Raw genomic sequence first — 21,817 nt, 5'->3', positions numbered from 1 at the left:
TTCTGAGCTTCCCGTCAAGGGGTGGGCAGTGTGGGCACTCACTGCTTTCTCCAGATGCCCACCTGCTCCCTCACAGCTTTCAGCCAGCATGACTGTCGCTCCAGGTCAGCAACTGCTGGCGGGAGGGGAAGCTGGGCTCCAGCTCGGGGGCCCGAACCCCCAGGCCGAAACCTTGTCTCCAGCCTACTCAGTCTCTTGGCAGCCTGGAGCACCCCCTCAAAGGTGGGACAGGGAGGCCAGAGGCTCCGTCATTGGGTACCCCACCCAGGTCCTGACTATCAGGGATCCCCAGCTTGGTCCTCACCCAGACAGATGGACAGACAGACGCTCCAGGTAAAGTCAGATGATCTTTATTTCCTGGAGGCCTTGTCAGGGACACAGAGCAAACACACTTAAGGGCACCACAGTGGGTGGTGGACGGCTTCTGTCTGCCCTCCTGACTCACAGCTTAGGGCCACCACCCACTCCCCACCCTCCACTGGAGCAGGGTGTGTGGCTGCCCGTCACCATCTTGGGACAGCTCAGAAGGCAGAGAAGGTGGGGGGGGGGGGAGGACAGCCCTGGGCCCGGCGCCACCCTGAGTCCAAAGGTTCTTGCTGTGCAGGGAGGGCAGGGTTTGGAATGTGGGCCACCTCTGGGCTCTGCCTTCCTGACCCCCCACCCCACCTTCCTGACTACACTCTGCAAAATGAAAACCAAACCAGCATCCCTGTCTCTCAGTGGTTCCAGTGTTCATTTCCATCTGTGCAAATGTGATGGGCAGGAGGGCCGAAGAGAGAAATAAATAATAGCCCACGCTGCCTGGTTCGGTGCTGGCCAACATTCCTGGAGGGATGGGTGAGGGGGACAAGGGCCATTTCCCTGGGGGTCAGGCTCTTGGGCGCTCTGCTCAGAAAGGTCTGTAGCTCCAGTAGCTGGAGAACACGGAGATCTGGGGAGGGAGAGAGGTGGGGCGACATGGTGAGTGGAGGTGTTAGGGGGCTTGGCCCCTGTTGTACCCTGTGACCCAGGTGAGATTTCAAGGTCATTCAAGGGCAATGTGTCAGGGAGAGGGTATTGTTGCTCAGCCACACTGTGGCCCGTGTGCCTGGTGTGTGTGGAAGGTACAAAGGACCTTAAGATTTGGGGGTGCTCTGGAGGTGTGACAAGAGCCTTTGGAATCCCTCCAAAATGAAAAGGCTTCGCAGCCTGCTATCTGGCTGGCCCCATCTGTCTGAGAGAGAGGCCCGCCCCGACCCCCCAGTCCCCATGCCCCACCTTATCTTTGAGCTGCTGGCAGAGCTGCAGGGAGACAGTGAAGAAGACCAGGGCGTCGTTGAGCCATGGGATCACACACTCCACCTTGTGCACGTGGCTCACCTCCAGACGCTGGGAGCCCCACTCACTGGGGGGAGAGGGAGGGTCCCTGGGAGTGGCCTGACCAGCCCAGCCTCCCAGCCCCCCAGGTGCAGAAGGTTGGGGTCGGCAGGGTACTCCAGGGCACCGTACTTACAACATGGCCCCAGGGCTGTGAAGCACAGCGCCTCCAGCTGGGCGGAAGTTCTAAGCAGAAGAGCATCAGACCCAGTCAGGCCCAAGAGGCTGCAGGGCGCTTGGGGGTGGGGGGTGAGGGGCGTTCCCCTCACCTTGGTGGAATTGGGCTGCAGGGCGTGTAGCTGATACACGGTGAGGCAGAGCTTGTTGAGGTTGATGTAGACGTTGACAAGGAGGTCGGAGGGCAGGGCAGGGGCAAACATCCGCTGGGGACAAGGACCGGGCAAGCAGGTGGGGTGAGGGCCAGGCATGCACAGCTTCCCCAGAACTGCCTGGGGGACCCCATTCCCCAGCCCATGGACTAGGGCATCCAGACTCTTCCCAGGTGCCCCCGGTAGCTTCCTGCACCGGCTTGGGAACCCCTGACCCAGTCCGGGAGTATTCGGGGGATGCAAGATAGAAGCCAAGGACCTTATCCTAGAAAACCGTGCATAGACCTGGACCTCTGACTGACAACAGCTTGGGGTTTCCAGGACCCTGTCACACCCCGTGTCCCTCCCAGGGGCAAGCTGGGCTCTTCAGTGGGGATTCCCTCTCCTAGAGCAGGGGCTGGCCTAAGGCACTGACCGTGAGGCCACTGGCAGCGATCTCAGGCAGAGTAAGGGTGGCCGGGGTGGTGAGCCGGTTGCGGGCTCTGGTCAGCTGCAGCATCACGGCGTCCATCAGCTGTGGGGAGGGGGCTGGTCATAGCAGCTGCGAGGGCAGCCCCCGCCGTCCCGCATAGGGAGTGACCAAGTCATGGTAGCTCCCAGCTTCTGCCTGAACCCCCACAATGTGGGGCTTGTTAAAGGTGCAGGTGTTTGGGCTCCAGCTGCGGGTGGGGGACGGGATGTCTGCACCGTTGACTATCCGTCCAGAGATTCTACTGCATGGGACCCTGGGTGTGGGCCAATGGGGAATGGAAGATGGACGATCTCTGGAGTTAATCCCAGGGGTCCACGAGGGCTTTGTGGATGGGGGTGCAGGCAATGAAGGAGCTTAGAGGGAGGGGCCTTCATCCAGGTTGGGTGCAAGGAGCCAGGGGAGGCTTCCTGGAGATGAAAGGATGGGTAAGTTGAGGTTTTAAGGTGGGCACCGGCCCCGTTTTCAAAGATGAAGCTCCAAAGAGGTAAGGTCACATAGCTAGTGAACAGTGGAACTATCTGGAACTCATCCTTTTCCTTTGACACGGACCAAAGCTCTGGCCTGGACTCCTCAGAGCCCCAATTTCCACTGCTTCCAGATGTTGCCATGGGGATGGGATGGGGGTGACCTGGGTTTTAGGAAAGGGAAATTTTGGGTGGAGGCATGGGGGCCGCACTGCCTACACCCAGGGTGGTCACAGTTCTGGAGGGACCCTAGTCCATCTAGTTCTAAGTTTTCACAGGAGGACTCAGAGGTCCAAAGAGGGTAGGTGAATCACCTAAAGACACACAGCAAGTCAGAGACAGAGCTAAAGGCTGAATTTGGGGCATATAAGCACAGCTCTTCCTTCCACACTATATGAATTCACTCTCCAAATTACAAGGGTTTCTCTGTGCCGTAGCAGCTACTATTCACTGAGCATTTGCCAGGGACTACTTCACCTGCATCATCACATGGCCCCCTTTTGTAGGTGAGGCTAAGGAGGCACGGAATGGCTAAGAAAGTGACTTGAGGTTGCACAGCTTACAGTGGAGGCCCTGGGATCAGAACCCAGGTCTGAGTCTGGAACCTGGGCTGTGAAGCATTTGACTGTGGCTGCATGGACATGTGTACACTGAGAGGTGATGGGTCGACCAGCAGCTGCACCTGAGGATGTGGGGGGCAGAGCTCTCCAGGGGCCTGGTCAGGGGTCAGGGCCAGTGGTAGGGATCCTGCTTTTCCTGCTCCTGCAGGCAGCTCACCTTGAGGACCTCTGCTCCTGTCCTGAACTGGTAGCTTTCATCCCGGTTGGCAAGGAGGTAAATGGCCTGGCTTACGTGGTTCCTGGCATCCTGGATCTGAAAAGAATGACCACTGAGAGGTCAGTGGGCTGGGCCTCAGGAGGAAGAGATGCCAATTTCACAGTAGCCACAGTCTCCAGGGCCCCAGATGAAGGGCCCTCACCCCAGGGGTCGTCCTCCTTGGATGGGTGGGGTGGGTACTGCCTGCCTGAACCCTCCCCGCCAGCTGTTCTCTCTGTGCCCTCTGAAAGCCAGGCCCTGACTGGGTGTTGGGCACATGGCACAGACTGTGGCAGGCCTGCATCACATAGCTCACCTTCTAAAGGACAGATGGTAGCAGAGCAAAGGCACAAGATAGGAATACACCGAGTGACTTGCATAAGGACAAGAGGGTGACTCTGCAGGATGGGGGAGGAGGAGCCTCTTTAGCTGGAGGTCAAGGGAGGCTCCATGGAAGTGCCTCTTGAGCATCACCCAAGTGATGAGAAAAGCAGCAAGAGAGGGCTCCAGGCAGAGTGATGAGCATGGACAAAGGCCCTGAGGTGGAGGGGCAGGGTCCAATCACACAGGAGCTGGTAGGGAGAATGGACTTTGTCCCCAGGAGACAAGAGAAGCCCCTGGAGGCTCTGGGAAGGGGAGTTCCTTGTTCAAGAGGATCCCTGTGGTTCCCATTGGGGCCCAGGGACCCATAGACAGAATAGGTTCCCACCTCCCTGCAGCCTAGGCTCTGGAGCCCCAGGCACTGTCTGCCCCAGCTTTGCTGCTAGGAAACACCCTCCCAGGCTTGCTGTGGCTTTAAATCCCCCATGGCCACCCCACGAGGCCTCACTGCAGCTCAGGCCTGCCCCTGCCTGCCCTGTGGCTTGAGCCCTGGCAGGGGAAGGGCCCAGTTACCTGCTGCAACTTCCACTGCTTGTCCTCTCGGAAGGCGAAGTGCAGCAGCTGGTTGTTCCGGGGCATCTTCAGGTTCACGTCCTGACGGGCCAAGAGCGTATAAGCAGGAGGATTGCTCTCCTGCTTTTGGCCACTCTGAGCCCTTGAGCAGGGGGCAGACATGGGGAGTGTGTGTGGTGGCTCAGGCCCCGGTCATTCCACAGGGCAGAAAGTCTCCCAGTCCCATGGCCATTTGGGGTGTAAACAGGGAGGTCAGGAAACAGGAACTCAGGCCCAAGAAGAACCACAAAGAAATGAAAGGGAAAAGAGACAGAAAGGGGAAGGTGGCCTCAGCTGGGAGGAGGTGTGACTATGGGCAGAAAGGGAGCCTGGGTACAGGCCAACAGACTGAACACCCACTACTGGAGGAGAGGCACCTTCCCCCACATACTGGCGCCTGGCACAGACGGAGCTCAGATGTTGGCTGATTCCACTTTGAACTGGGGCCAGCCTAATCCCGCCATTGCCCACACTTCACTGGGCCCAGACTGAGGGCCGGGCCGTGTGCAAAGCATCCCCATTCCTGCACCTCTCACTGAAGCCACACACCAATTCCAGAGGAGGTTTGGCGGAATGAGTTGTTATTTTAGAAATGAGGAAACTGAGGCCCAGAGAGGTCAAGGATCCTGCCCAGGGTCACAGAGCCAACTGGTAAAGGCAAAGCTCAGCAGGAGACCCTCACACTCTTCCCCACTGCATCCTCTAGCAGCAGGGAAAGGGAAGAGGGACTGGGGGACTCACCGCCTGGCTCAGCGCGTCCCCTTGCAGAGTCAGCACGCCCTTCACCTGGTCTGTGCTGCAACACGCGGGGGTCAGAGCGATGCCTGCAGCTGCCCTTTCCTACCACCTAGCCCTCCCAGCACGTTGTCCCCGGCTGTCCCACAGCACACCCTCTGGATGTTGGGGCTGAAATCAGTCTGCATGGCAGGGCCTTGGCTGTGCAGCCTCTCTTAGAGGGTATCCCAGGTGTCCCCCTCACAAGCAGTCCATCCCTCTTGTTTCTGCTCAGCCCCAGCTCACCTACAGCTGCCAAGGATGAAGTTCTCTTGCTTGGCAGGCGCCTCGGTGCCTGTACCAGAGCATGACAGAGTGAAGCGGAGCGAAGCCTCCTGGAGGGGCAGAGGGAAGTGGAGTAAAGTTCACCCAATCCAGCTCACCACTCCTTCCAGACGCCCCATTCCTGGATTAGCGAGGGGAGGGCCAAAGTGGGCTAGTCTCATGGAATACCATCACAGTCAAGCCTTCAGGACACCTTCCCATTTCTCTGGCCCCTCACCCACCACCTGAGTTTCAGGTCCTACCAGAGTTGATAGCTGTTCCTTCCACATTCCCTGGACGCCTACCTTGGCCCCAACTCAGGGATATAGAACAAAAATGACCTCCAGGCTTGGTTAAGATGCTCAAGTGTGGGGAGCAGAGTCAGGGAATGACGGTACTCATGGTAACTCGAAATTCTGGCCATACCAGGCAAGGCCTGGACATTTTTGTGAGTTGACTTATCTTCACTACAGCCCCGTGAGGCCGGTACTGCAATCTCGTTCTTGCGAAAGGGAGGCCCCATGAGGTTGAGTACGATGCTGGAGACCTTGAGATCACAGCTTCAAAGGAAGCATTCCTCGACCCCAACCCCGACTCCCTAGCCGGGGGCTCATTCCAGGCCCACCCCACCACGCTCACACAGCTGCCTGTGATTAAGTGGGCAATCATGTAGTGGTGCCCCGACTGGACGCCAAGTCCACTGGGGCAGGGCCTGGTCGGCACAACGTGCCTCGCGTCCACAGCAGGCGTTCGGAAGGCAGGCGTGGTGGCCTGGGAAGGAGCCTTACCTTGAGGATGTCCTGCAGCTGCCTGAGCACGGCGTGCACCTCGTCGTGCAGCAGCCAGCGGAACTCCTCCTCCTGCCAGGACAGGCCGGCCGTCAGGGCCCGGGCCCGCCGCCCCCCGCCCCGCCCCGCCCCACCCGCGCGCCTCACCAGCACCGCTCGCTCCGCCGCCGTCGCTGCCATCGCGGTCGCCATCGCCGCCGCTCGCCGCCCAGCGACCGTCACGGGCCCGCCGTCCGGCCGAGGTTCTGTAGCGGCCGTCAGTGCGCCCGCGGCGCCCGGGCCCACCCTCGTCAACGATTGGCTGCGCGCGCGCCCGCCCCGCTCCCGGGCCCCCTCCCCCGCTTCCGACCGGCCGAGCTGCCGCTCCGAATCAAGGCTAGCGGCTGCGCGAACCCGCCTGCGCCTGCTTTCCCAAGCCGCAGCCGGGACCTACCGCGGGCGCTGCACGCTCGAGCGCGCGTCCACGGCCGCTCTCGGGCTGGAGCGCGGCGGCCGTTTGTCCCGCCCCTTCCCAGCTCTGATAGGACGCCCTGCTCCGCTTGCGCTCATTGATTGGCCAACGGGATGGCTTGTTCTCGCCGCCCCCGGCGATAGGCCGGCGGGGCAGCCTGTTCTGCTCGGGCTTCGCCCTCCGCGCGCTGAACTCTCGGGTTCCGTTGGGCCGACAGTCCCGGCGCTTCCGGCCCTCCTCCCTCCACCGCACCGCGCTGTGGGTTTGGGCGCAGGCAGTGGCCACTGCCGAGGTAATCAGTCACAGTTGTGTTATCAAGAAACGTTTTATTTTGCTTGCAGTAGCTTTTTGTTAATTGCACAAAATCATGTTTTGTTTTTGCCATTTAAACATTATCACACAATCCTAAAGACAAATGTTCATTAAAAACAAAGCAAAAATAAAAATTCACAACCTTAATTATCTAGATTTGTCATTTAAAGGAAGTTTAAAGAAAAAAAAGAGTCGCGGAAGAGGGGCTTTCTTACAAGCTTTTTCACAAGTGTCACATTTTCTCCTAAAAGGGAAGGATTTCAAAACAGAGGTGAAATAGCTTAAACAGAAATACTCATAAAAAGAAACTTTACAGAATTGTCAACAATATTAAGACAACATTGACTAACCAGTTTCATTACAGTATCTTCCCCACCCCCACCCCCCACCCTTCCCGAAGTGTCCGGCTAGGACTAGAACAGGCTTTGTGTTCAGACAGAAAAGAATTCCAAATCCCAGTGAAGTTATGCCAAAACACACAGGCAGCTTCCCTGCCCTCCCCCTATGTCTTCTGAGATCCCCTAGCCTGTGTTCTGATCAGCAGAGAAGGGCCAAGGTTGGGGGGCGGGGGAGGGCCCCACACCAGTGTGGTCTCATTCTATATGTTCACTAGAAATGCTGACCTGCAAAGTATAACTTTGGAAAATGTCACCCATGCAGAGGGAGAGAACACTGACATCCTTTAGGTGACTTCTCCTTGTTTTTATGCCACATTCCAAGCCCCTCTGGTCCCCTATCCAAGGAGAAATGTTAGGGTCTTGAGGATATCTTAGATCCACCTCTTAGGGTCAGATAGTTCAGGTTGGGTCAGGCCCAGTTCTCTTCCCTCCCAAGAGACCCTGGGGCCCTGGAAGCATCGAAGACCATGCTTCTGGCTGAAGTGAAGACACTCATTCCTGTTTCAAGAGCTGAGCCTAAGAAATGGCCGTCGTTGGTAGGACTGGGTCTGGGCCAAAGGGACAGACAGAAACACTGTCTCCATGGGAAGAAAAGGAGGAAGGGAGAATGAAGAGGTGGGCAGGCGGAGAACATGTGGAGGAGCAGGCTGGAGAGGGTGGGACTGCTGTGAAGGGACCCAGTCAGAGTGACTCCTCAGAACCAGGAGGGAGTCTGCAGCATAACGGAAAACGGGAAGGAACCCCACTCTCTTCCCTCTTCACTCCTCCCTGGTGGCCCTCAGGATCCCCTTCCCAAGGGCTGGAATGCAAATCCAAATACTAAAAGAGCCTGGTGAGGAGTGAACTCCCCCTACACCAAAGCAAGGAAGTCTAATCCCAGCCCAGGGCTCCGCAGTGACGGTGACTTCTGGGACAGGTGCTCTGGACAGAGCAGCGAGGAGCGCAGGCTTCTGTGAGGCTCACCTAACGTGCTGGCAATCTGCTGCTCTCCCCAGAGAGCGAGAGCCGTGTGTCTGCTCAACTTTGCCAATCTCTTTTCAGTTCACAAAGGCATTTATGGAGAGTTGGTTGCACATTGGTAGCTTAAACACGACAATCCTCATCAGCTGGTCACCTGAGGTTGGAGAGCCCATGAGGACCCTCTGTTTGGAGTCGATGCTGGCTCATCTTGACCCAGAGCCTCTCTCATGCGCAGGATCCAGTGGGGGGATGTGGACATAACCACAGCCTCTTCACTCTGAGGGAAGGAAGCAGTGGAAAGGCTTCCAGTTCTTACTGCTGATTCTAGTTCCTCGACTGGAAAGGGTCTGAGATAAGACAAGCTCAGAAGGAAAAAAAAAAAGCCAGGCAGCAGTTTCTGGGCAGCTTCTATCCTGGGGCGAGAGCCAGTGTGTGGTGTGTAGGGGTTTTGTGTGTGTGCGTGTGTGTGTGTGTGTGCGTGTGTGTGTGTGTGTGTGTGAACACACAGCGACCTAGTCCAGGCCCAGTGCCCAGCTCAAGAGCTTTCCCAAAGGCCAAACCTGCTGACACCCCTCCCCTCCCCAGGACCTCTAGGGGAGGAGTGACGCTGTGTGCTGTGCTGATGGCAAGTCTCAAAGTCTGTATAAAAGGAGATGGAGACAGGTGGACTGGTCCAGAGTTAAGTCCCAGGACCCCAACCCCATGTGAGGAGGAGGGGTCAGAAGGAAGATTGGGGGTGGGGTATCGAGGGCTTAGTGTATATAGGCTCGGTACACGGCAGACATGTCGTTGTCAGACTGGTCCAGTGCCTTGGCTCTTTTGTACACCTGGAAAAAAAGGAGACGGGCTCAGTCTCTGGCCACAGAGCTGACTTAAAGACACAATCTGCTTTGTGGAGGTAGTTCTAGATGCGGTCAGGCAGGCAGGCTCTGGAGTCCAGGCTGTCTGGGTGCAGCTCCTGGCCACCCTCCACTGATCTTGAGCCAAGTGCCTCACTTTCTGTCTTCATCACTACTCCTTGATGTCATGGAGAAGATAACAAGGTTATCATGAGGACTACATGGAGCGAGGGAGGTAAAGTGCTCAGAGCCTTGTTAGTAATTATAATCATGTCTCTTCCTGCCTCCTGGGTCTTCCTTCCCGTGTTATTCTCTGGGCCGCTATCCTCGCCCTTCCCTCTGTATGGGACGCCTTTCCCTAGGCATGGCTGGCTCCTTCCCAGTCAGCTCCAAGGCCTTCCCTGACCAGCCTATGTAAAGCAGTGGCTGTACCACTTTATCCTGGTCACCTCTTCTTACTCTGTTCTATTTTATTCATACTTCTGACCTTCAGAGATTCTTGTTTAAATACCTATCCGCTTATCTTGTGCCTCATTCCATTAAAATGTAAGCTCCACAAGGAAGGGAACAGGCGGCCCCTCAACATGTCCCCAGAGCCTAGAACAGTGCTTGGCAGCTGACAGCCACTCCAGAGCCACTAGGTGACTACTATGAACGAGTGTGAAGAGAATTAAAAAGCCATTCAAGCAGGTAGTGTGGCATCCAGGCACACTGAGGAAATGGAGTTGGATACAAGGTTCCTCCCACACAGTCAGCTGCATCTTTGTCTTTTTTTAAACATAGTCCAGTTGAAGCCACGATAATTGCGTGTCCATTATAGCTCAGGTGTAGCTGTCAACTCAAAATGAAGGCTAAATAAAGACCTTTTCAGAGAAAAGAAAACAAATTGTTGCCAGCAGACCTGCATTACAGGGAATGCTGAATTAAAAGTTCTTCCAGTTGAAAGGAAACAATACCAGAGAGAAATTCAAATCTTCAGAAAAGAATGGAGAACACTGGAAATGGTAAATTAGAGAAATACAAAATTATTTTTTCTCTTAATAAAAAAAATACATATGACCACTTAAAACATTCCAACATTGTCTGGTAGGTTTAGAACAAAGGCCGATGTAACACACAGGACATCTATACCCCAAAGTAGTGGTTCTCTTGGGGCACCTGGGTGGCTCACTTAGTGGCTCAGAGCATCCGACTCTTGATTTCAGCTCAGGTCATGATCTCAGGGCGTGGGATCAAGCCCGTCAGGCTCCACACTCAGTGTGGAGTCTGCTCGTGCCTCTCCCTCTGCCCCTCCCAACTCCTGCACGTGGGCAGGCATGCTCTCTCTCTCAAAAAAAAAAAAAAAAAAAAAAAATCTTAAAAAAAAAAAGCAGGGCTTCTCAAACTGGGGTTATTTTGCCCCAGGGGACACGTGGTCATGTCTACAGACCTCTTCTCAACTGAGGGGGCATTGCTGGCTTCTAGTGGGTATAGGACGGGGATGCTGCTAAATACCCTGCAAGGCGCAGGACGGCTCCGGCAACAAAATGGCAACAGTGCCCAGGTTAAGAACCCTTGCCTTAAAGGAGGAGGGAGGGCAGGAGAGGGAAAGGGATCTATGTTTTATGTGAAGAGGTACAATATTAACTCTAAGTAGGCCGTGAAGTTAAGGATATTGCATATCCTTGCATACTGCAATCCCTAGAGCAAAGATAAAAGAGAAACAATGTGTTATTAAAAAGCCAATAGAGAAAATGGAATTCTAAAAACATTCAAATAATCCAAAAGGCAGTAAAAAAGGAGGGACAGACAAAAGCCAGAAGGGACAAATAACAATCAAATGATAAAACGGTAGCTCCAAATCCAACCACACATCAATAGACTTTAAGACAAAGACTAAATGTTAATGGACTAGTTAACCTTAAGACCCTCAACACTGGGCTCCAGTGAGGAGACTAAATTCACACCTTCCAGAAAGCACCATGCTCCACTGAGAAATTAACCAAAATATCTGTTTTCAAGCCAACGAATCCTGTAGAGTCAGGGTAGAGGCAAGTCAGAAATCACTTCAGAGAAAGCTGCCAATACAAGCCACACGCAGAACCCTTCAGAAGTAACTTCTGTTAAAGACAATCGACCAAAAAAAATCATATGAAATACACAGAGACGTCCACTGCTAAGAGAGAATCCAAGGCAAAACCAATAGGAGGAACGTGAAACTGTCGTGCAACCTGAAAAGGTGAAGTAAGTTCTCTGAAATGTTCAGGCAGACAAGGAAGGGACAGGACACTGATTACACATTATGAAAAGCCAAGTCTGAAAAGAGCAGAACTGTGTTTACTTCTTTGCTGGAACAAGCCACTTGAGACTTCTATTTAACTTGAATGAACATGTGTATCCTCTTACAGTACTTGGAAGATACAACCTCTAAAATAAATGAATTTATGTGTTTCATATACGTGTTTTACACAAAATACAGTTTTGACTGTAACTCTACAGTAATGAAGTACTGCTCAGCTTTTTTAAGGTTACCCTTCCGTCGGGCTGAGAAAACCGACCTTCTAAACAACTGTTTTTGGGGACCCTGCCTGGCTCAGTTGGTAGAGCACACAACTCCTGATCTCAGGGTCGTGAGTTCGAGCCCCACATCAGGTATACAGATTACTTAAATTTATTAAAACAAACACCCCCCGCCAAACCTGTTTTCAAAAAGTGCATATGTAGGTGCTTTGTTGTCACTCAAACAAATGTTAATGACCAACACTCCAATTAATAGGCAGACACTGTCAGAATGGATAAAAATGCAAGCCCCAATGACAGACTGTATACAGAAGATACAATTTAAATATAAAGACACAAGCTGAAAGTAAATGAATGGAAAAAGATATACCTGAAAACAGCAGCAGCTATAGTAGAACCGGGCAATAGGCTTCAAGACAAAGGTCAGGAGGGACATTTCATAATAATAAAAGGGCAAACTCATCAGGAAGACATGACCATCACAAATGGCTAAGAACCCAATCACAAGAGTTTCAAAGATGATAAAGGGAAAAACAGACAATGCTACAATCATAGTTGGAGATTTGAGTATCTCTCTTTCAGCAACTGAAAGAACTAGAGAAAAAGACCAGTAAAGATGATCTGAAAAAACACCACCAAACCTCAACCTGATTCTCTGCAGAACAGTCTTCGTAAGTGCACATGGTACACCCACCCAGACAGACCATCTGTTGGGCCACAAAACAAGTCTGAATAAATTTAAAGAGTTAAAAATCACACACGATGGTTTTTTTTCTTTTTAACCACAATAATAGAGATACATCAGTAATCAATAACCAGTAGATTCGTAGGACACCTCCAATTATCTGACACACTTTTAAGTAATCCACAGGTCAAAGAAATCACAAGGGAAGTAAACATGGCTCAGAAGGAAACGTATGCTTTTAAATGCTCCTGTCTAGACTCAATGACCTGAGCTTCTACCTCAAGAGGTGAGACACAAAGACACACAAAGCGAAGAGAGGGGAGGAAGACTAAACACAAAGGGAAGGCTGCCAGATTGGGCCCCGCCTCTTGCAGTTACCTCATTGGCTGCAGCTGCCATAGGAGTAGGATGGTTGACGGCATCCCCCAGGGCAATGGCTAAGCGGAGATCCTTCTGAATGTACTTCAGGTAGAAATCAGGCTTAAAGTTCCCTTGCAGGATATCTGAGGAGGTGAAGCCAATGTATCAGAAGAATTAAATGGACCCTAACTAAAAAACTATCTGCTGTACCGTCAGGGCTCAACATCTAGCATTTCTTCCCTCTTGGACACTGAAGAGATTGGTTCTCAGTCAGTACCCCCAAATCCCATCTGCCATGTGTCTGGACCCCCCCCCCCCCGACAGAGGGCATGGACTGATTCGAGAGGGTGCATCTTTCACACCAGTTAGCCCTTGAAGAAGAGAATGCTCTGTGACTGCGTCCTGACCGTTTCTCAGGTCCAATCACAACTAAAATGCAAGAAGGGAGGCCAAAGGCAACTTACTTTGGCACTTCTGGTCCAGGAAGATGCTGGCCAACTGTCCCTGATTGAGGATGTCCAAGAGTGTCTGCTGGGACTGGCCTGTCACTTGGGCCAGGGTTAACCCCTCAGCGATGGTGGCCATGAAGCTTCCCTGTACCATGTTCACGATCAGCATCATCTTGGCTGCGTTGCCAACCTCACCTGGCCAGGGCAGAGAATCCCGGTCACTTCCCAAGAATTCTGAGGGCAGGGACTTTCTGCCCACCCCTGCTCGGACCCACCTCTACACCCAGGGGAGGCCCCATTCACCTGCCCCTGACAGAACTGGCTCTGACCCTTCGGGCTCTTCCTCCTTCCAGGCACTGACTGTGCAAGTCAAAGGAAACCTTCCCACGGGGGCCCCAGGCAGAGAGGCCGTGCGGGACTGACGCTGTCATCAATGCAGTCTAGAGGGGATGTGGCCCACCCAGCCTCCGGGCCTGCAGTGGCCCGACGGGTGGGCAGGCATGTTACCTAGAAAGAAGGAGGTCTTCCCCATTGCCTGGAAGCAGCTGCTGCAGTCCTCATACAAGCCCCTGTCTCCGGCTGCTAAGATCACCAACATCCCATCATTAGACAGCTGCTGATTCCCTGAGACTGGGGCTTCCAGAAAGCGGCCCCCCCTGGACACAATCACCTGGAAAGGAAAGTCATAGCTTCTGAAGGCCTTGCCTCTCATAGAGATTTCAAATGGGAACACCTGGCCCTCCACACCGAGGCCCTAAACAGATGCCTGAATTCATGTAGTAAACAGAGAAGTGGGGGTCTCCCCAGATTCCCAGACGCAGAATTTCTTGCAATGACCAAGCATGACCATACCAATGGCCTGGTGGACCACACCTCCTCCAGACACTGCCCGTCTCTGCTTCAGCCACTCTCAGAACACACAGGGGCCAGAAGTCACCACCCCCTCACTTGGCCTAGCAGCTCAGGGGGAAGAATACTGTTAGTCACAACTGTAGATGGCTGCTTAAACCAAAAAGGCCCTGCCAGCAGCCTGGATTGCTTCTCATTGCGGGGCTGGCAGCTACAGGACCTAATGCCTGTCCCAGCCGGACAGCACCTCTCCTCTCACGGCTGTTCAGATTAGCTGTGGCTCTGAAAGTAGAAAGTGAAGACAGGCTAGTCCCAAGGCTACAGGCCTCTCATCCTCTCCTGGCTTGGTTCCTACAGTAACCAAGTTGCCTACACTCAGACATAATCAATCAGCCTGAGTCTTGGGCTCCAACTGCCAAGGACGCTGGAGGGCCAGCATGAACGAGGCCGCTACCTGGGCCAGCTCGGTGACTGTGTCAGCATCCACTGTTGACATGTCCACGTAGCACTTCCCGGGGCGGATCCCCTGCAGCACACCACTGGGGCCCAGCACCAGCTGTGGGGACACAAGGGAGAAGCAATAGCCCAGGCTCCCAGCCAGACATCCAGGAGCCCCTTAGACCTAAGGTCAGAATCCTATTACTTTTTTGGCTCACCTCCTGATTAGGAGCTAAATATTAAGGCTGAAAGGGGGCTGCAAGTAAATAAGCATAAGAGAGAAAAATACCTCTACTTTATTCCCATTTATCTTCAAAAAGAATACGTGTGTGTTCCTTTTTACTGAAAACCTCCCATTTAAACGATAACCTCAGTATTTTCTTGGGCTTCTTTGGATTTACTTGGATTAAGCTAGTTACCAATTTAACAAGATGACTATCATACCTGAACTTTTATTTATTTTTTTTTTAAAAAGATTTTATTTATTTATTCGACAGAGATAGAGACAGCCAGCGAGAGAGGGAACACAAGTAGGGGGAGTGGGAGAGGAAGAAGCAGGCTCATAGCGGAGGAGCCTGATGTGGGGCTCGATCCCATAATGCCGGGATCACGCCCTGAGCCGAAGGCAGATGCTTAACCGCTGTGCCACCCAGGCGCCCCATACCTGAACTTTTAAAACGTACAAATACAGCTATAGCTAAACATAGGATCTCGCCACACGAACCAAATAAGAATACATGGGGATGGTCAGCATAGATCTCAGGGACCCTAATTATTTTCATTCTTTGCTCCGAATTAAAGGACATCTGTATTTAATTTATGCAGATAACCTTCACAATGCGGGATGACCCCAGATGGGAACTATAACCCTCCCACATGCTACGGACACTCGCTCATGTGCAGGGGAGAAGGCAGGGAGGCCAGCCTGCTTTCCTGGCCACAACCTGAGACACTGAGGGAAGGGAGGGGATCCTTACGTCCTTTGCTGCCTTTGGATCTGACACGCAGGCAAACGTGATGTCACAAGTTGAAACGACTTCAGCGGGGGTTCTTCCTAGGCGGGCCCCCTCCTGGATGAACAAATCACACTGCAAAAGTCACAGATCCTAATGTGAGCTGCAGGCAGTGCACAACACACACACCAGCCAGGCCAGAGACACTCTGTGCAGCCCTCCTGGCTGGCCTCCCGAGGCAGAAGTCTGAGGCGAGGAGCCAGGGACACTAGAGCTGGTAGTCCGACTTTCTGAGGGAAGTGGATGGGGCTCCTTAAGGACCGCCTTCCTGGTGCCTAGAACGATGTTGTACTTCACAGTAAGCACAAAACAAGTGTCTCCTGAAGGTTTCCTGTTCAAAGAACAGGATGTAAACAGTACCTGTTCGCACCCCTCTGTGGTTGTCTTGGCTGTGGCAAAACCTGCCCAGTGTCCCAGGCTATCCACACTGTGCTGGGGAAGCAGGCCTGGGGCTGGAAGGCTGTCATTCTTTACCAAGATGTTTCTGGGGGTCTAAAAGCACGAACTTTTCTTCCTTGAGAAAATTACCCAGAACATCTCGTAACAAAACATCATTAATATTTCAGTGTAGTTCCTTTTCAAGGCATTTAAAAAAGTAATTAGAATAATGTGAACCTACTATTTTGTATCCAACTTTTAATGTGTGTGATTTACATTTATCCGTATTGTAGCCTTTCATAATTATCATTTATAATAGATGGCTGCAGAATATTCCATTGAGATACACCTGAATTTATCTAATGGCTCTCCTGCAGTTAGATATATAGCTTGCTTTTAATTATAAATGACTCCCAACAAATATCTTCAGGTACAATACTTTTCCTTTATGTTTTGAATTTAGGTCTCTGAAAGTACAATAAGACAGGCTCCAAATAGCTTTAAAGTTCTTAATAAATGTAGACAAATGGCTTTCCAATGGAGCTGTTAATTTATAATGATCATCAGCAAGGTCTCAAATCACCAGCACTGAGTACATCATTTAAAAACAACAAACAAGCATCCATAAATGCATAAAAATTTGGTCCTACTTGATGACTTAACCAGCCCAAAACAGCAACTTTTTGTTTGATACATTTTGATTACTTTTTTTTTTTTAAAGATTTTATTACTTATTTGACACACAGAGATAGCGAGAGAGGGAACACGAGCAGGGGGGATGGCAGAGAGAAAAGCAGGTTCCCCGAGGAGCAGGGAGCCCAACGTGGAGCTCGATCCCAGGTCCTGGGATCATGACCTGAGCCGAAGGCAGACGTTTAATGACTGAGCCACCCAGGCGCCCCATGATATATTTTGATTACTCTTGATTACTTAAACTTTTAAATTTAATACCTTTGTTTCTTTTGTGAGCTATTTTTTGTTTTGGAGTTATCAAACAATGTGTTTAATAAAATCAATATATCACCCTTTTCCTGTCATACTTGCTATAAGCACTTTCAGTTGGTGTCCCTTTCAATCTATGTGGAATTAATTTTAGTAGGTGGTACGAAGTGAGATTAGTACTTCCTCAAATTTCTAACCAGTTGTTCTGAATATAACTTACTGACTTACCTTTCTCCTATCTCACTGATTTGCAGTGAGCTACGGCTATCATACGAAGTCGTAGCTGTCCAGTCTAGCTGACGGGCGTGTGTCTATCACGGTACACACGCACCTTAGCCTTTTAGTATATAGCTTTATGTTTTTGTTTTTTTTTAAAGATTTTTTATTTATTCATTCGACAGAGAGAGAGATAGCCAGCGAGAGAGGGAACACAAGCAGGGGGAGTGGGAGAGGAAGAAGCAGGCTCATAGCGGAGGAGCCTGATGTGGGGCTCGATCCCACAACGCCGGGATCACGCCCTGAGCTGAAGGCAGACGCTTAACCGCTGTGCCACCCAGGCGCCCCAGTATATAGCTTTATGTTTTAAACTTTGCTTGGAAGAGATCTCACTACTCTTTCTTTTCTGAAAAAGTGAAAATGTGTTTCCCATTTACTATACCAGGGAATAATTTTTTTATCTAGATCCTTTAAAAAAAAATTACATTACATGGCTTTATTTTTTTTCCCTTGAGAAAGAGAGTACGAGAGTGAATCTGAGTGGGGGAGGAGGATCTGCAGAGAGAGAGAGAGAGAAAGTTAAGCAACCTCCATGCCCAGCACAGAGCCTGACACGGGGCTCGATCTCATGACCCTGAGATCATGACCTGAGCCAAAATGCAGACACCACACTGAGCATGGAGCTCGACGTGGGGCTCGATCTCAGGACCCTGAGATCACGACCTGAGCTGAAACCAAGAGTCAGACGCTTAACCAAATGCGCTGCCCAGGCGCCCCTCATCTTTTGCTTTTGCTGACATCATTTTACAGATGAGAACTCTGAGGCTTAGGAAAGTCAACAATCTTGCTGGAGAGGGTGAGCAAGACACCTGTGACTTGGATTTAGGTCTGATTCCAAACCGAGGTTCTTAACTGCTTTGCTCTCCTGTTTTCCCATAAATTTGGAAAGAATGGCCATGTTTATATAACATTTAGGTTTTCCAGTCAAGATACAGGCTGACCAGAGGCACTTCTATCAAAGGGGAATGTACTTATAAGGGAAACCGTCTGACTCTCCCAGCTTCTGCAACTGTCTGGGTCTACATTTCCTGGTTACCTACGCCTTGAATCACAACCTATCTTGCTGATGGGACCAGAGATCTCACTCTTGCCTTAGGTACCCAATGCCCAGAAGCTGAAGCCCAAACCTTTTAGCACAGCTTTCAGTGCCCTTTCCCCCCAACCCTCTTGACTCTCTAACCAGTTCCTTGTTATTCTTGAAAAGGCCTTTGTTTTGGGGCACCTGGGTGGCTCAGCTGTTAAGCATCTGCCTTCGGCTCAGGTCATGATCTCAGGGTCCTGGGATCGAGCCCTGCATCAGGCTCCCTACGCAGTGGGAAGCCTGCTTCTCCCTCTCCCACTCCCCTTGCTTGTGTTTCCTCTCTTGCTGTCAAATAAACAAAATCTAAAAAAAAAAAAAAATTTTTCCCCCTTTGTTTAAAAAAAAAAAAAAAAAAAAAAAAAAAAAAAAAAAAAAAAAAAAAAGCCTTTGTTTCATTAGATTTTTTTTTAAACCTTGCCAAGACATTTCTGTTAATTCAAACCAATTAGCGCTGCCACCTCCTTCAGCAGCCACCCTCCTCTCAGGTGCACCAAGCTGCACACGGAGGCTCACTCAGTAACCCTGTAAACAATGCTCAGGCCCACCTGCTCCCCAACAGGCTGGTCCTTCCTCAATCTCTCTTCATGTGCTCCTGGTGAGTACAGGGCTTTAGTTTGTGGTACTCAGACTACCGTTCTTCACCTTCTCTTGGACAGGAACTTGATGGGAGGAGCTGTGGCCTCTCTCCGTTACAAAAGCTGCACATTCGGATTCGGAATTCCATTGCAGGGCACGCAATGGAATGGTGGACCACCATTGGTGGACCACTTGGAGTGGTGGACCACCACCTTAGGTTAAGAGCTTCTAAATCTGTCCTGTCCACTTTGTTGGGCAGTAGCCATGGGGAACTATTCACATTTAAGTGAAATAAAATTAAAAATTCAATTCTTCCATCATACTAGCCATGATTCAGGTGTTGAAGAGCCACATGTGGCTAGTGGCTACCATAGTGGACAGTGCAGACACTGGACATCTCCAGCACTGCAGAATGCTCTACTGTACGGTGCTGTTAATACAGTCCCAATGACAGAACACAGTGCAGCCATTAAAAAGGAAGAAGATCTATGTCTATGCACTCAGTATCAATGCATTACTAATATACACACACATATATTTGCATGTGCATGAAAAAAAAGGAGGATACAAACACCTGACGTGAGCTACCTCAGGTAGGGGCAAGGAAGGAAGAATTTTCACTTCATTTTTATACCTGAATGTTTTTAGACATTTACTTCTTATAATAATATCCAAAGCTCAGAGATTCTTAACTGTAGAAAACAAACTAAGAGTTGATGGAAGGAGGTGGGCAGGGGATGGGCTAAATGGGTGATGGGTATTAAAGAGGACACTTGTGATGATATGTATGAGTTATGTAACACCAGATGTTATGTATAAGTGATTAATTACTAAATTCCACACCTGAAACCATTTTACCGCATATATTAACTAGAATTTAAATAAAAACTTGAAATTAAAAAAAACAAAACCACAAAAAAGCAAACATCTGAAGCTCATACACCTACAGCTTTACCTGACTGAACAAAGAGCTTGGCTTTTCCTGCTCTCCGCATGCAGAATGCTGAGTGGAGGCAACAGCAACATTCCCATCCTTAAGCCACTCCAACTCCAAGGGTCAGGGCGCTGTCCCACCCCGCCTGACAAGCACCCCCTCGAATGCTTACTTTTTCTGCAGTCCGGTTCCAGACAGTCACCGTGTGACCCATTTTTAGCAAGTTGGAGACGATACCACTTCCCATTAGGCCAAGGCCCAAAAATCCTATCCTGAAAAAGAGAGATACCGATGGGTTCAGGGTAGGGGCCTTATCCACCAAAAAGTCCACTCAGTGGCTGACAGCACCGTTGCAGAGCCAGTGGCAGGGCGTGCATGTCGTGCCTTTTCTCATCGTGACAATGTTTCAAAGTGTCCCTCAATTTAAATGGGCTTTTCTAAACCCTTGCCTGCCATAGAAAGAAGTGTGTCTCATAGGGTTTAGGGCAAGTCTTCCAACTTGTTCCCTTACTGTCTGACAGAGCGTCTGAGCCTACAGTGCCGGTACAGTGAGAAAGGAGGCATTTGTCTTCAACTCTTGCAGCAGTTTCCTGGTTAGCCGTCCCGAATGCCAGGCTTTCAGACGCCACTTTAAAGCACTTCAGAATCCGTGACAAGTAACTGAAACAATGTGTTCAGAGCCAGTCAACTTCTCCAACTATAGGAATCAGGTACATAGTCTTCATCTCCCTCCCAGCTCGACACCTAACACTACCTTTGTGTTCTTCCTGCTGTGGCAGAGATGGGCCCTGACCCTTTTCAAAGCCTGGAGCCAATCTTCTCCAGAAGGGGAATTCTTCCTATGTCTGCCTTCTCCTGAACCTGCCTGGCTCTGCTCTCCGCTGGCCTGTTCGCAGTTCCCCACCCTGCCCTTCTAACTGCAGGCCCATGCTCATCTTGGGGGACTAGAGTTCAGGTGGACAACATGATCTGCTTACCTTCACTCTCTGTGGCCTGCTTCTTCCTGCAACGCTGAGAACTTAAGGGCTATTGGCTACTACTGCTATTTCTATGTGCTTTTACAGATATTTTATCTTGCCCAAAGATCTTTTTTTGGTTCCTGCACTTTACTCCTTGCATGTGATATAGCTAACCAATGCCTCATCCTTCATTTCTTACTACATGGTGTTCTGGTTTCAGCTTTGGTTTCTCTCAGCTCTAGACCCTCTCTGCAGCCTGTTCACCTTCATCTGAGTTACCCTTTTAGTATTCTCGGTCTCCTGGGTTCGCATTCAGCCACCCCTGCAAACTGGTTCTCATACTGAAAGGGTCTCCCCTCATCCCTGGTGGAATATGAACTCTCACATGCTCTCTGTCCTAGCATGAATCCAACAATGAAAACAGAACCCACCACCTTCCTCACCACATGGCACCCTTGCCCACTAAGTTTCCAGCCAAAGCTCAAAACCCAGGAGATCTTTTGTCATTCACAGCTGTCTGGGTAGTTTAAGTTTGCCCTATGCCTTGACATCACGGCAGACTAATTCTCTTTTCTTGGAGTTCCAGGACACCTAGTACACCATACAGCTGTTTCACTGTGTAGTTGGCTTCACATTCATGTCAAAAAATGGTTTGACTAATGGGGCAACAAAGGTCTTAGGTGAAAGCACCGGACTCTGGCCTCAGTTTCATCCTTGTCTTTTCTTAAAAAAATCAGCACAATCCTCCTTTAATCAGTGGGTGACACCCATGTCCCCTTTCATTAGCATTGAACATGCCTCTGCCTTTTCCACTCTCCCCAGGGCCATTCACCCAAAATAACTGGTAGAATCAGGGATTTCATCAGCACAAAAAATTATGAATCAAGTTAAAGATGTACTGTTTTTACTCTGAGAAAGAACTGTACAGGAGAGGTGCACAGAAAATTCAGGTCTGGCCACACTGCTCAGGAGAGTGCTCCCTCTCAGCACTTTCAGACACACGACTGCACATACCGCCAGAGGAAGGGCAGGTATGTGCAGGCGCAAGCTAAACTTTGGTGACCACAGTCAAGGCTCGCCCACCTGCCTGAGCCCGGCAGAGAGCTGCTGGGAGGTGCGCAGGAAGGACTGGGTGGCGACAGCAGGGAGAGCTGGGGAAGGCAGGACGATGGTGATTTACCTCTCACCTGCCACCTGCCCCCACCACAGCCAGTTTCAGGGT

The 21,817-nt window shown here is 50.9% G+C and overlaps 2 protein-coding genes across 7 annotated transcripts in view; both read right to left on the bottom strand.

Annotated features, from left to right (window-relative positions):
* Positions 1-334: 334 nt before the first annotated feature.
* ROGDI (rogdi atypical leucine zipper) lies at positions 335-6,624 on the bottom strand. Of its 2 annotated transcripts, XM_040635370.1 has the most exons (11): positions 6,344-6,624; positions 6,197-6,268; positions 5,391-5,479; positions 5,112-5,166; positions 4,332-4,412; positions 3,399-3,494; positions 2,101-2,199; positions 1,626-1,739; positions 1,493-1,542; positions 1,258-1,384; positions 335-931 (listed from the first exon to the last, which is right to left on the bottom strand). In XM_040635370.1, exons 1-11 carry the CDS (start codon positions 6,386-6,388, stop codon positions 890-892), a joined length of 870 nt encoding a protein of 289 aa, XP_040491304.1. In that variant the 5' UTR covers positions 6,389-6,624; the 3' UTR covers positions 335-889. The 2 variants fall into 2 exon arrangements, with proteins under 2 accessions (XP_040491304.1, XP_040491305.1); XM_040635371.1 differs by lacking the exon at positions 6,197-6,268 and having other exon boundaries at positions 6,344-6,622.
* Positions 6,625-6,953: 329 nt separating this feature from the next.
* GLYR1 (glyoxylate reductase 1 homolog) overlaps positions 6,954-21,817 on the bottom strand; it is a 33,936-nt gene continuing 19,072 nt past the window's right edge. For 2 of the 5 annotated variants that reach the window (XM_040635364.1, XM_040635367.1), the window contains 7 exons: positions 19,809-19,908; positions 15,414-15,524; positions 14,453-14,554; positions 13,657-13,819; positions 13,165-13,344; positions 12,719-12,843; positions 6,954-9,144 (listed from right to left, as the gene is read on the bottom strand). In XM_040635364.1, coding sequence (XP_040491298.1) covers positions 9,070-9,144; positions 12,719-12,843; positions 13,165-13,344; positions 13,657-13,819; positions 14,453-14,554; positions 15,414-15,524; positions 19,809-19,908 — 856 coding nt within the window. In that variant the 3' untranslated portion in view covers positions 6,954-9,069. The remainder of the gene's footprint in view (positions 9,145-12,718; positions 12,844-13,164; positions 13,345-13,656; positions 13,820-14,452; positions 14,555-15,413; positions 15,525-19,808; positions 19,909-21,817) is intronic. The other 3 variants (XM_040635366.1, XM_040635368.1, XM_040635365.1) reach the window with 2 other exon arrangements.

This window comes from Ursus maritimus, unplaced genomic scaffold, assembly GCF_017311325.1.
Source record: "Ursus maritimus isolate PB19 unplaced genomic scaffold, ASM1731132v1 scaffold_2, whole genome shotgun sequence".
In the NCBI taxonomy this organism is placed as follows: Eukaryota; Metazoa; Chordata; class Mammalia; order Carnivora; family Ursidae; genus Ursus; species Ursus maritimus.
Note: the sequence above shows the minus strand (reverse complement) of the source record. Positions and strands in the feature narration are given on the sequence as shown.